A 14,377-nucleotide genomic window follows, 5' to 3' on the forward strand; every position below is an offset into this window, starting at 1 on the left:
AAGGAAATGGACTATGTTCATACCTACCAAAATGTATTAATTGTTCATCACCATGTCAGAAAGATAAAGAAAAAGGAAGCCCTCACTGATCCACAGCTCCTATAATTCAATGGAGGTTGAAAGGACTGAGAACTTACATCATGGAGTTGAAACTACTGGCACAGCAAAAACCACTGTGTCTTTGTAGAAAATGCATTTGAAAATGTCTGATGTCATTGTGCTAAGAGCTTACTCTCTTCACAGTATTATTGATCTTAGTGATGAAAGACTTACAGGGGATGGGGGCATTATTCCTTAGTAATACAGGCAACATATCATCTGCCCCACTTACGTCCAGTTTGCAGGAAATACTTCTCGCCATCTGCGCATCACTAAAAACCGCTGTATGCACAGTATTTTCTGTATGCACTCAATAAAAAGGCTTTCATAACCCTAATTAGACAACCTTCCTGGCCATTCCAAAATTTTTGAGGATTTTAACGCACCTCATGTGCTATGGAATTTCAGGAGCACCTTGCCCCGAGGATTGAGTCATTCAGAATCTCATTGTATCAGGAGATATCTGTCTTTTAAAAACAGGTTTGGCAACACATTTCAGCTCTGCCGCAAGGTGATTCTGAGCCATCAGCCTTATCTTCTACAGATTAGAAAGTTGGCACTGATCTCCACTCAGTGACAATTTCCCCATCTGGATTTACTTTCCAGATAGAAGAGAACTCTAAAGGAAGCTACCAAAATGGGTCCTCAGGATACTATGTAACAAGTAATGAGACTTAAACAAAGAGATAGCGTACAGGATTGGGTGAATCACATTGCTGCATGCCATTCGTCATTTTGCGTGCGATAGCAGTTATGGTTGCTGGCTGGCAGTGTTTGGGTCACTGGCTCTATTCTCTCCTTCTGTAATTTTTTATTATTTAAGGTTTTGGAGTTGTGTATGAAATATTGAAATTTACTCCAGCATGCTGTATATGTATAAATAGGAGCATTCTCTGCTCTGACACCACCTGCAGGTCCCGGGGTTAGAATAGGCCCAAGATACTCCTGCCTGTCATAAGAGCTGAATAAAAGGAGTCTTACACCTTTTGGCCTTTATGTGATGGTCCCCTGTAGGGTTTGACCTCCATTTTTCAAAATTTTCCCAAAGAGCAAGCCAATTGGGGAAGGCCACCTTACATGGTGCGTCGTGCATTGAGATCTTTAGCCCACTTTCTCATTGCAGTCCCACTCATCCTCCATCTCTTGAGCGAGGACACCTTCCTGGGTGCGTTTTTCTCCTCTCAATATGCAGTGTCGTTTTCTGTGCCGATGATGACCATGGAATTCCTTGCATCTCATATCCAGCACAGTAGCCAGTCCGTTGTGGTGGGGCTGCAATGTACCCTTTTGGTTGTAGCCCCCTGACTACACAAGGATCACTGCTGATGTCTGCGCCATTAACTCCCCATGTATGCCAAGGAGTAGATGCCCGTCGCCCTAGGGCTCAGTACTCCCAGCAATGACCATCCTGCTGCTGGGTGGCACCTGTGGGGAGTGCCACTGGTTGGAGTGGGTGGCATCAGGGTGGATGATGCGTGATGAAGTGTACCATGTCATCAGTTGCTGATGATCAAATGCCAGCAGTCTGTAAGCTTCCCAGGTCTCAGTACAATGCAAGAAAGTGTGATCCTAAATCGTTCCCCTCCCTGGCCACACCATGGGAGGAACGCCAGGCTAAGGATGGCAGCAAACATTATTCTCCCTTGTACCTCGTATGTATGAGAGTTGATGGGGACTCCTTTGTCTCGATGAAGCCTCAGTTTTTGTAGAGCATTTAGAGGACAAGTTTGGGGAGAGGGAGGACTTGTCCAAAATACAGTCAGGGTGAATCTGGATGAAAACGGCATCCTCTTCCCAGTCACGGGCATTACTTGCTTGTGACAAGCTGGGGGATGTTTCCGTTACCATCACGCCTCATAAGGGCTTAAATATGGCCCAGGGTATTATATTCCATACTGACCTCCTTTTTCAGTCTGATGATGAGTTGCGCACCAACTTAGAGTGACGACGAGTCCATTTCATCCAGTACGTCCATCGGAGTCCGAGGGATAATCAGGTTGCCACCAGTACCATCATCTTGGCTTTCGAGGGTGACACATACTCGAGAAGACAAGGTGATGGTCTACCGCTGTGATGTCAACCATATATCCCTCCCCCAATACGATGCTTTAAATGCTGGAAGTTCGGCCATGTGTCTTCCCGCTGTACTTCCAACATCGCATGTTGAGATTGTGGTCATCCATCCCATCCCAATACTCCATGTGCCCGGCCTCCCATCTGTGTCAACTGTGGAGTGCATCATTCCCCTTGTTCAACAGACTGCAGGATTTTACAGTGAGAAAGGAAAATCATGGCATGGACTGACTGACCTATACTGAGGCCAAGAGGAAATTTGAGTGCTTACATCCTGAGGCTATGACCTCCTGTTATGCTGCCACTACGAGAACAGTTCCACGAGTTCCAGTTGGCTCTCAGAGCCAGAAGACAACACCTGTCCCCTTGATGGTGGGGGACACTTCCCTCCCTGTTGCTCCCACACCACCTACCTTGGGAGCATTGTCCCCCCAATCATGTGGGACAAATATGTTGGCCAGCATATTTGCCGCTGCCGACCGAGGACTTCAGTTAAGTAGTTTTAATTCATCATGGTACCACGGTACAATAGGTTTTAATTTTAATGTTGACTGTGGCTTACTATGGCATGTTATAGTAATTTTATGCTTCTGAAGAAGGCTAGATTAATTTAGCCAAAACCTGGTAAAGACCAGAAAATTTGTGCAACTGAGGCTGATTCATCAACATATTAGTCTAATACAGTTGCTGACGGGGCTGCAATATGCTAATAGTTCTTAGAAATTGCAGTTGACGATACACATTTGGATGTCTTTTGTGGGGATGCACACAGTCAAACGAAACAATAGATCAAAATGTTTCATATACTATTACAAGCATCTGTCCTGTTCCTCATTGCTTTCATTAGTGTCCTTGGAAAACATTAGGAACAGGACATACATTCATTTTATGTTTTTTGTTCAGAATCACTAATACTATCATCCCTCAAAGCATATACCTTTCCTCCTGATTCACCCTGTGTATTCCAGTCTTCATTTAGGATTTCATTATTGCTTACTTCCAGTATCAATGAACTTTCTGTTCATAATACTATCTGGGTATTATTACCTTTGATAAGGGAAACTATTTAACTGTCGAACCCTACCAGGATGAAGTCTGTTGATCATTCATACCAATCTCTTCAAGATGAACTGGCATTGAGCAATATTTAGTCAGGAACCCTGGAATAATACCATAATTGTCAGATGACATCCAAGGTTCTCAGAAACACATATACAACTTGTTGCCTTGCAAGTTCCATGGGTGTCATGTAGAATAATAGACATTTGGAAAATGTTGAACAACATGCTGGTATATTTCCATCATAAATGCCACAAAGGCCCATTTGTACTGACTGCCCGCCATGTCATCCTCAGCCACAGATGTCCCCGCCATGTCATCCTCAGCCACAGATGTCACTGTATGTGGATAGGGAGGGGCATGTGGTCAGCACACCATTCTCCTGTCCGTATGCCAGTTTATGAGACCAGAGCTGCTACTTCTTAATGAAGTAGCTCATCAATTTGCCTCCACAAGGGCTGAGTGTAGCCCATTTGTCAGTAGCACTCACTGAGCGAGGTGGCGCAGTCGTTAGCACACTGGACTCGCATTCGGGAGGACGACGGTTCAATCCCGTCTCCGGCCATCCTGATTTAGGTTTTCCGTGATTTCCCTAAATCGTTTCAGGCAAATGCCGGGATGGTTCCTTTGAAAGGGCACGGCCGATTTCCTTCCCAATCCTTCCCTAACCCGAGCTTGCGCTCCGTCTCTAATGACTTCATTGTTGACGGGACGTTAAACACTAACCACCACCACCTGTAGCACTCAGTAGACTGGATGGTTACCCATGCAAGTGCTAGCCCAGCCCTACAGCATTTAACTCCCGTGATCTGACGGAAACCGGTGTTACCCCTGCGGTAAGGCCATTGGCACATTCTACACTAATGAAGAGAAGGATGAAGATCGTTTGATGACTATTACAGTACTAAACATCAGGCAGCAGGGCCAGTCTGTTCATGTCAAGCAATGGTAGACAATTACTCCAGCAGAATGAAGCCCATTGCTGTATCCAAGTCTAGTTCACTGTCCAGCATGCCACAGTCATTCCCACAGTCTCCATCTAAACAATGGATAATTTAGATGGAAGTGGAAAAGATGTGTTAGACAACATTATACAGCTATCAGAAAGTTCATGGTCCTCCCCAATGTTGCCTGCGAAGAAGAGAGATGGCTCATAGCATTTTTTTGTTGATTTCCAATTGCTGAACAAAATCACAAATAAGATATGTATCCATTGTGACAAATGGATGACACCTTGGAATGTATGAAGGTATAGAAAATTACTTCTCCGCTATGGATATTCACACTAGCTACGGACTGATCAATTTTGACAGGGTCGACATGAAAAAGGCTGCTTCTGTAACACCTGATGGCCTCTTTGAGTGCAAAGTTATGATGCTTGGCCTGCACAAAACTTCAGCTACCTCTGAAAGCATAATGGAAAACGTGATTCGACATCGTGAATGGATTATATGTCTTCATTATCTGGATGGATGACACTGTTGTTTTATTGAAGACTTTTTATTAAAATTGTAACCACTGGTCAACTGTGCTAAAGTGTTTCCATGGTGCAAATCTATGACTGGATTTGAGAAATGCGTCTTAATCAGCCAAGAAATAAAAATCTTCGGGCACCTGCAGTAGTTAGTGGAAGCGTAGTCTGACCTGATTCTGAAAATGTAAGAGCCATAACAGATTTTCCAATGTTTCATCACATATGTGATGTGAGAGGCTTCCCAGGAATCTTCTCCTACTACAGATGCTTCATAATAGTTTTCAGTTCCAAGGCACAGCTACTGTAAGGTCTTTTCAGGGAGATGCCAAATGTTCTTGGGCCCACGATCAGGGAACATCTTTTTGTGATCGTAAAGCGGCACTGACATCTTCATTAGTCCTAGCATTTTTGATGAGAATCCTGAGACAGAACTATAGTCTGATGGTAATTATTACTGGAGGGGTGCAGTTCTAATGTAAATCTAGGAGGGCACTTAAAAAGTGATTGCTTAAGCCTCCAGAGTATGTTCCAAGTTCTGACTATATTTATATGGCTGTTGTGACTGACAAACATTTTTTATGCTGGCTGACAAGCCCAAAGGATCTCTCAGGACCCTTTGCAAACTGGGCACCAAAAGTTCAGGAATATGGCATCAAAGTAGTTTACAAAAGTGAACACAAACACAAATTACAGACTACCATTGATAGAATCGATTGGAAGAATATTATTGCAGATCTGGCAGTATGCCAGACATTGCTGCACAAATGAGCATTGGTAGTTGAACAAAGGAAAGGTCCAACATTGCAGAAGAGCATGGAAGACTTAATGAAGGAAAAACATTTCCATTGAGAATTCAGACTAACAGATGGGCCGTAAGAAATATTGAGCCAATGGGAAGTAAATTGTTGTTTGTCTCGTAACTCTTCTACAGCTAGTCAAACTAATGTATTTTCACTTTTGTATTTTCATGGGATTTTAACATCAGGATCTCTGGGATTTAAAAAGACCCTTGATAAAATCAGAAACAGGTATCACTGGCCAGGTTTGTGCTTATCTGTCAGATATTTTGTAGGACATTATAGAGAATGCCAACAATGGGAGCATGTGCCTCACTTACCCCAGAACATCTGGTACTAATTTGTCCTGCACTAACTTAATCAGATTGAAATTGACTTCTTGCGGAGATTTTGCAGTTCAGTAAAAAGGAATAAATGGATAATATTTTGGACTGAGTATCTAACTTGCTATGCTGTCAGCTGGCCGGTGTGGCCGAGCGGTTCTAGGTGCTTCAGTCTGGAACATCGCGACTGCTACGGTCACAGGTTCGAATCCTGCCTTGGGCATGGATGTGTGTAATGTCCTTAGGTTAGTTAGGTTTAAGTAGCTCTAAGTTCTAGGGGACTGATGACCTCAGATGTTAAGTCCCATAGTGCTCAGAGCCATTTGCTATGCTGTCGTTATGGATGCACCGATTGCTGAAGTTCCAGGAATCACCAGGTTTACTCCAGAAGACATAATTTTGAAGCATGTAACTCCAGGTGCAGTGAGTTATGACTATGGGAAAGTATTTTAGTCAACGCTAGTGACAAAAGTAATTAAAAGTTGCAAATCGTGCACAGGATGATAACTGCTTGCCATCTGCAGATGAAGGCATCACCAAATAATTTAATAAAATGACAGATATGCTCTCAGTGTATGTGGACATCAAACAGAGAGACTAGGATACAGCACTGCTTGTCATGACATTCACATGCAACACAAGAAAATAAAACACTGCAGTTTCATGCATTTTTTTCTAGATACATAGTTGAGAGCTGAAACAAAAATGGATACTTTGTTTGTGTTTCAACCCAATACATTTGAATATTATTGGATTAAACAACTGAACAACCCAAATGAAGATGCAAGACAGTTGGCATGCATGTGGGCCTTGGATGCAACAAGCTAAGGACTGTGGATGTTATAACGCCCATAACCAATCTTTAAGCTACAACCCAGATGAAGTAGTGTGGATTTTTACACCTGTGCAGATGGTCAGGCTATCAGAAAAGTTATTAAAGTGCCACTTGAGTATAGGAGGCAAGAGATGTTGTCCAGTCCCTTTGCATGAAGCTCTATCGAACCCTTGAGGCCCAGTCTGACAATAAAGGTTTGCAAAACATCATGAAGCCTGCCCAATGATCATGATGGTTCAGTGGAGGCAATTCCATTTGAATGTTGCAATGACCGTGAGGATATGATAACACAATTGGAACATGGGGATCCACCATCATTGTCATATGAAAGCCAGGAAGCTGTTGTCCACTTCAAAACACCAAGTTGCTGTAATGAGAGGAAGTGAAGCAATGCCAATTGATGTATACCTTCTGCTGTGGAGTAGTGGTTACATAGCTGTCTGACTGGCAATGAGTAGGTCGCTATTTTGATTCCGTCCTCCTGCAATTATTTATCATTTAAGTTTTGTAATTTGTGGTTGGCTTTGGGATTTGCTTATTCTTGAAATACTGGAATGTACCACATCTGTGTGTACTTTGTCTGTACTCAATAAATGTATTTTCATTGTAAACAGTTCTTGTTGATAACCGTGGTCTTGTAACTGATAATTGATTGTGGATTCTACATGTCAATGATAATTGTGATATGAGACACGTATTGGTGAAATACATACACTAGATGATGTCTATGAACAAGAATTTTAATTCTTCTCCAAAAATTTTTGTGTTATTCTAGTATAACGTCATTAATTTATGATTTATGTATTTGCTTTTATAGGTGGTTTGGCAGAAGAAGTTGATGAGAAAGTTCTGCATGCAGCATTCATTCCATTTGGTGATATAGTTGACATTCAGATACCTCTTGATTATGAAACTGAAAAACATAGAGGTTTTGCATTTGTTGAATTTGAGGCAGCCGAAGATGCAGCAGCTGCTATTGATAACATGGTAGGTTACTTTAACTCTGAATGGAAATGAAAAGCAGGAGCAGTGGATGCATTCCTAAAGGTCCTTAAAAATAAGTCACTGCTGGCCAATAACATGTCTGTATTCAGTAGCTACACTGAAGCACCAAAGAAACTAGTATAATCTTTTGTATTCAAATACAGAGACATGTAAACAGGCAGAATATGATGCTGCAGTTGGCAATGCCTATATAAGACAACAAGTGTCTGGTGCAATTGTTAGATCAGTTACTGCTGCTACAGTAGCAGGTTATCGAGATTTAAGTGAGTTTGAACGTAGTGTTATAGTTGGCGCACAAGTGATGGGACACAGCATCTCCGAGGTAGCAGTGAACTGAGGATTTTCCCATGTGATCATTCCATGAGCGTATTGTATCAGGAATCCGGTGAAACATAAACTCTCCAACAATGCTGTGGCCGGACTTAAGAGAGTTGTTCAATGTGACAGAGGTGCATTCCTTCCACAAATTGCTACAGTTCTCAATGCTGGGTCATCAACAAATGTCAGCGTGCAAACCATTCAACAAAACATCATTGGTATGGGGTTTCAGAGCTGAAGGCCCACTCATGTACCCTTGATGACTGCATGACACGAAGCTTTATGCCTCACCTGGGTCCCTATTCTGTATTGTTCAAACCGATTGGTGCAGTAGGTTAGCCTCGGTAGTGATGTCATTTCCAGTTCTTTATCCGAAGTTACTATTCTGTAAGCTTCTGAGACCTGTTATCGATCGGTCCTCCAGCCAATTTTTTGACAACTGTACTGAGAGGTTTTTGATTTCAGTATGGCCCTTTCATTCGATTCAATGTGATTTATTTACACCTAGAATTTGTTATTTTAAAAATATTTGGTGTCGGATTTAGTGATTATGTTACCGAAGAATCACCAGGACGTGTCCGGGTGGAAAGTGAGTTCATAATAGACTATTTTCCTTTGTTAGAAATATGGTTTGTATTGATACTGTGAATGATTATAACATAAGAAAAACAGTTTGTCAATATTCTCACAAAATACCTGTTATTTTTACGTAGTTAAGAGTTTGAAAAAAATCATTAAGTTTCTGCTTACATGTATCACACGAATGTTAGCTGAAATTACTAGTGACTTCGTGTACTTTTTCCCGCAAATGGTTTGCTTATTAATTATTGAAACACGTTTAAAACTTTGAAGTAACAATGTAAAGGAATTTTGTGAAGCCTGATAGACGAAACCTTCCAATATTTCATGCACGTATGGCTTAAGCGCGCATCATTTGGCAACGAAGTCAGCCTGCATTTCTCTTGAATGGAATTGTGTGTTAAAGCACTACATGTAAGCGAGGGCTGCTAGCATAGTGGGTAAGGCAACAAACTGCCATGTCAAAGGTCGTAGGTTCATATACCTCTGGATACTGAAATTTTTTCCCCTCTTCGTGTTTGTAACACGTTCTTAGACTTCATTAATCATCAATCTTAAGAATTTTTCTGATATATTCATTGTTATTTATATGTAAGAGTATGCTTTCTCAGTATCTTCAATTTCATGACTTCCATTTGTTCAAGAAATTGAAGATGACATTGCTGTACGTGAAAGAACTGACAGTGACATAATACTTTTTCATGTCAGAAATAATTCACCATTATTTTCTGAATACATAGCAATTTCCGAGTGTGTGGTCAGACAGGAATCTAAGAGCATAACTTAAATTACTGTGAATGAAACTAGCAGCAATCGTCTTTATACTTTAGCTTGTCAGAAGTATTTATCTGTGATCAAATCCTTAACAACGGTAGACAGAGATGAAAAATTCCTCCCACAATATTTTTAGACTGTACCACCACAAGTGAAACATTTTGATTCATCAAATGCGTGTTATAAAACTTGAGCGAAATTCTATAGTTGCACTCGCCACACGCCCTCGAAAAGGCGTTTTTTAATTTTGTTTTTATGAACCAAATTGTTGATGTATCATATAGGGAAGTAGGCTACATCATCATTTGGATCTCTAGGAGCGAGTTACAACCACATTCTATGCACATTCTTATTCTTTGACACTCTCTTAAACAATTTTCAGGTTCGTGGATATGTGTTCCGTCTATGCAACTAATTGAAGGCAGTTCGTTTACTGCCATACGAATTTCGCTTCTTTTATTTGCGAAGCATCTTCTCGAATAAAACAAGCGAAACGTATATGGCAATAAACAAACTGCCTTCAATTAGTTGCATAAACGTGCGTTAACAGAACATACCTCCAAGAATTTTGGAGCAACTAAGGAACGACAGAAAACAGAAAAAAATGATGAATTTTTTGGGTATTTCCATACCTGTATTTGTACACTGTGGTACTACACTCCATTCCTAACTTATATTCCGAAACGCAAAATTCAAAACAAGATGTTGATGTGAATGAGGATAAAATGACATAGTGTGACATTTATGACAGTTTCCACACCACAGTCAATATTCTATCATTATCATGCATTCATGGAAGCACATGGTCAGCAAAATTTGAACAGTATTACGTACTCCAACCACATTTTTTGGTACTGTGAAGAATAGCGTGCCTTTGTTGGCTACTAGCGGCTTTGGGTTCGTGCCGCTGTGGCGCTGCAGTGCGCCTACGTGAATCTGAGGCAGATTGTTTGGTGCAAGGAGAACAGACAACAGCGTTTCGGTTTGCTAGGACCATTCGGCATCATGTCTGAAATGCTTACAGAATAACGTTGGGGCTCTCCTTCGAAAATGAGACCGTTCGTGCGCTCGTGTACCGAACCAATTGGTAAAATGGCGGAAAGATACAGAATATGTCTCCTAGACTCTTCAACACTGACATTGGACCATTGATGATGGGAAACATGTTGCCTGGTCAGACAAGTCTCGTTTTAAGTTGTATTGAACAGATGGGCTTGTATGAGTATGGAGACAATCTCATGAATCCATGACCCGTGCATGTCAGCAGGGGAATGTTGAAGCTGGTGGAGGCTCTGTAATGGTGTGGGATGTGTGCAATTGGTGTGATACGGGGCCACCAGATTCCACAGACATGAACATTATTGAGCGTATCTGGGAAGCCTTGCTATGTGCTGCTCAGAAGAGATCTCCACCTTCTTATGCGCTAATGGATTTATGGACAGCCCTGCAGGATTCATGGTCCAATTCCCTCCAGTATTACTTCAGACATTAGTCGAGTGCATGCCATGTCGTATTGTGGCACTTCTGCATTCTCAAGGGGGCCTTACACGATATTAGGCATGTGTACCAGTTTCTTTGGCTCTTCATGTATAACAGCGATCATACACCTGAGGTGAATATGGAAATGGGAAAAAGGGTGGTGTGTGTGAGAATCATTTCAACTGAGGTTGAAAGTTTCCAGAAACGAGGAAGACCTTTGGGAGCATCAGCAACACTGCTAGAGAAACTCATCCCAAAGACCCTGAACAATCAGCATATAGGGCGAAGGAAAAAATTCTGCACTTGGATGTCAGCCCGTGAATCCTGATCCAGTTTCTCTATTGAAATCAACAATGTAGGAAAAGATATATTGCTACTTACCATAATGATGACATGTTAAGTTGCAGATAGGCAGAATTAAGACACTTGCATGTAAGCATTCGGCTACAGCCTTCATCAGAAAAAGAGAAACACATATTATTCATTCACACAAGCAAGCACACCTCATGCACACGTGACTGCCAACTCCAGCATTTCGGGGCCAGAATCAAGTATCACTTGGGATGGAAGCAGCGATCTGGAGGGCACAGGGAAGGAGAAGGGATGGCAGTGTATGGGTGGGGGGAGAGGAGAGCTGTCTGATAGAGTGTGCAGAGTGTAGAATGCCAACAGGCGCACTGTCAGGAGGTTGTGGGGCAGGGCGGTGGGGAAAATGGACTGAAAAAGGAGGGGAGCAGGGAATGATGGGTGAGTGCATTGGCCGAGGGCAGCAGACAAAAAGGGTGAGAGATGAGCATGAGGAGGACTTGATAGGACAGAGGGGTCAGAAACTTGGGTGGAGGGTGTGGGGACAGTATGTTACCATAGGTTGCAGCCAGGATAATTATGGGTAATGTGTTGTAAGGGTAATTCCTATCACAGTTCAGAAAAGCTGGTGGCGGAAGGGAGAATCCAGATAGCTCGGGTAGTGAAGCAGCCATTGAAATCAAGCATGTTAATTCAGCTACATGTTGTGCCACAGGATGGTCTACTTTGCTCTTGGCCATAGTTTGGCAGTAGCTGTTCATCCTGGTCAACAGCTGGTTGGTAATCAGACCAATATAAAAAGCTGTGCAATGATTGCAGCAGAGCTGCTAAATGACATACCTGCATTCACAGGTGGCCTGGTCCCTGATGGAGTAAGATAAACTTTTGACTGGACCGGTACGGGAAGTGCTGGGTGGGTGGATTGGGTAAGTCTAGCATCTGAGCCTTCCACAGGGATATGACCTTTGTGGCAAGCAGTCAGAATTGGTAGTGGTGTAGGGATGACTAGGACGTTATGGAGGTAGCTAAGTCGAAGCCCTGGCGAAGCATGTGGTTCAAATATTCCAGGACAGGGTGGTATTGAGTGATGAAGGGGGCACTCTTTTGTGGCTGATTCTTGGGGCTGGTGGAAGAGTTGGGGTTTTGAGGGGAAGTTGCGTAGGAAATTTGTTAGTGGACAAGGTCTGGGGGATAGCGCCTGTCTGTGAAGGCCTTAGTGAGACCCTCAGCATACTGGGCAAGGAAGTTCTTGTTGCTGCAGATATGCTGTCCCTGGGTGGCAAGGCTGTATGGTAGGGATTTATTGATGTGAAAGGGATGACACCTGTCGGTATGTAGGTATTGTTGGTGTTTGGTGGGTTTAATGTGGACAATAGTGCAGATTGAGCCATCAATGAGGAGGAAGGCAGCATGCTGGGTTGAGGAGGACTAGGTGAAGTGAATGAGAGAGAAGGTGTTGAGGTTGTGAATGTAGGGTATGAATGTCTTGACTCTGAGTCCAGATCATGACATCAATGAACCTGAACCAGACAAGGGTTTTGGGAGGCTAGGAATATCTCCTCTAGATTATCCATAAACAGGTTGGTGTAGCAGGGTGCCTTGCAGGTGCCTATGGCTGTGTTGCAGATTTGTTTGCATACCTTTCCTTGAAAGGAGAAGTAGTTGTGGGTTAGGATAAATTGATAAAGTGTATGAGGAATGAGGTAGTGAGTTTGGGTCTGGACATTGGGAAAGCTAGTGTTCAGTAGTGGTAAGACCATCTAGAAAAATCAGATTGGGTGAATTTTGAAAATACATGTATGAAAATGAAGAGCTGGCAACATTGTTCATCATGCAGCACATCGGAATGTGCAGAGGAATGTATCACCTCACAATACCACACCAGCCATTGTAGCTCATTGAGTAGACGACTGGGATAGCAGACCCGTGTTCACCATGTAGCTATGGTTTGAATCTTTGTCAGGTTCCTTTTTTTATTTTTTTAGATGTCCCTTCCCTAGTTTTCCTCATTTGTAAGCAGGACGTCATTTTGTCACATGCCAGTAGCCTGTCACATGACAGTGGGATCCTTTAAACTGCATGCATGTCTCTGCTTACCGTGCAATGCACAACCATTAACTGGTCCTGTCTAGTTACTGTAGGGCAGGTTCCCGATGGAGTACAAAAAAGACGAATATATCAATATGCTTTTAGTGCTGGGTGCATTCATTAACCAAGCTGCTGCTGCTGCTGCTGCTCGTGCGCATGCTGCACGGTACCATCAAAGCCACCATCCTGATAAGATTGTTTTCTGTCACCTGGAGCAATGACTTCGGGAATCCAAGGACTAAACGCATGCCACAAATAGAGAATGTGATTCTTGAAACTGTTCACCAATCACCTCATTAAAGCACCTGTGACACTGCAAGGCAGTTCAGATATTTCAAAAACTGGTTGTTGAAGTGTTGTACTATGAAGAACTGCATCCTTATCCTTTCACATTCTCTCACACCTGCTGCCAGAAGAGTGCATTAGATGCGTATAGTTTTGTAAATGGCTTTTGCACCAAGTTGAAGATAACAAATATTTTATAAAAAGCGTGATATGGACTGATGAACCTAGCTTCACTCGTGAAGGTATTTTCAACCACCACATCAGTTACTGGTTTGAACACAACCTACATGTCACCTGTTGTAAATGTGGCACACTTTGGCAAAAACCCTTTGGCTGGAATCATGAGAGGAGTGCTTTTAGGCCCTTACCTATTGCCTGACAAGTTGAATGTGCACCTGTATCATATGTTTCGTTGTAATACTTTGCCTGCTTGTTCTAAAACATTCCACCTGGTGTTCAGCGACAGCTTTGGGTTCTGCTTGATGGTGCACCGACACACTTTGGAATGAATGTGCATAACTATTTAAATGAAGCATTCCCCGGGAAATGGATTGGTCCAATGTTCTGGGCTCCAAATTCCCTGGATCTTAATCCACTAGATTTTTGAGTTGAGACACTTGAAAGGAACAGGTTTATAGTACATCCACCCATAGATGTACACAACCTGATAGCTCACATGTCTCTTTACCATTGGCGGATGCAGGTGTGTTGTGTAGCGTCCAGCAAAGTATGATCCAGCAAGTGGCAAAGTGTTTGCAAATGCATGGTGGTAACTTTGAACATTTTCTCTAATGTGAATGTTGCTCTTACCTGTACATATTAGCTTTGCAAAGATAAGCCTGGACATCAAAAGTACAGAACGCAATTATTGTGCATATCATAA

General features: G+C 42.4%; 1 protein-coding gene across 2 annotated transcripts in view; it reads left to right on the top strand.

Moving 5' to 3' along the window:
* The window catches only part of LOC124607152 (peptidyl-prolyl cis-trans isomerase E), a 77,536-nt gene that overhangs the window by 38,828 nt on the left and 24,331 nt on the right, over window positions 1–14,377 (top strand). For both annotated transcript variants that reach the window (XM_047139362.1, XM_047139363.1), the window contains exon 2: window positions 7,478–7,647. In XM_047139362.1, the coding sequence (XP_046995318.1) occupies window positions 7,478–7,647 (170 nt within the window). The remainder of the gene's footprint in view (window positions 1–7,477; window positions 7,648–14,377) is intronic.

This window comes from Schistocerca americana, chromosome 3, assembly GCF_021461395.2.
Source record: "Schistocerca americana isolate TAMUIC-IGC-003095 chromosome 3, iqSchAmer2.1, whole genome shotgun sequence".
Classification (NCBI taxonomy): Eukaryota; Metazoa; Arthropoda; class Insecta; order Orthoptera; family Acrididae; genus Schistocerca; species Schistocerca americana.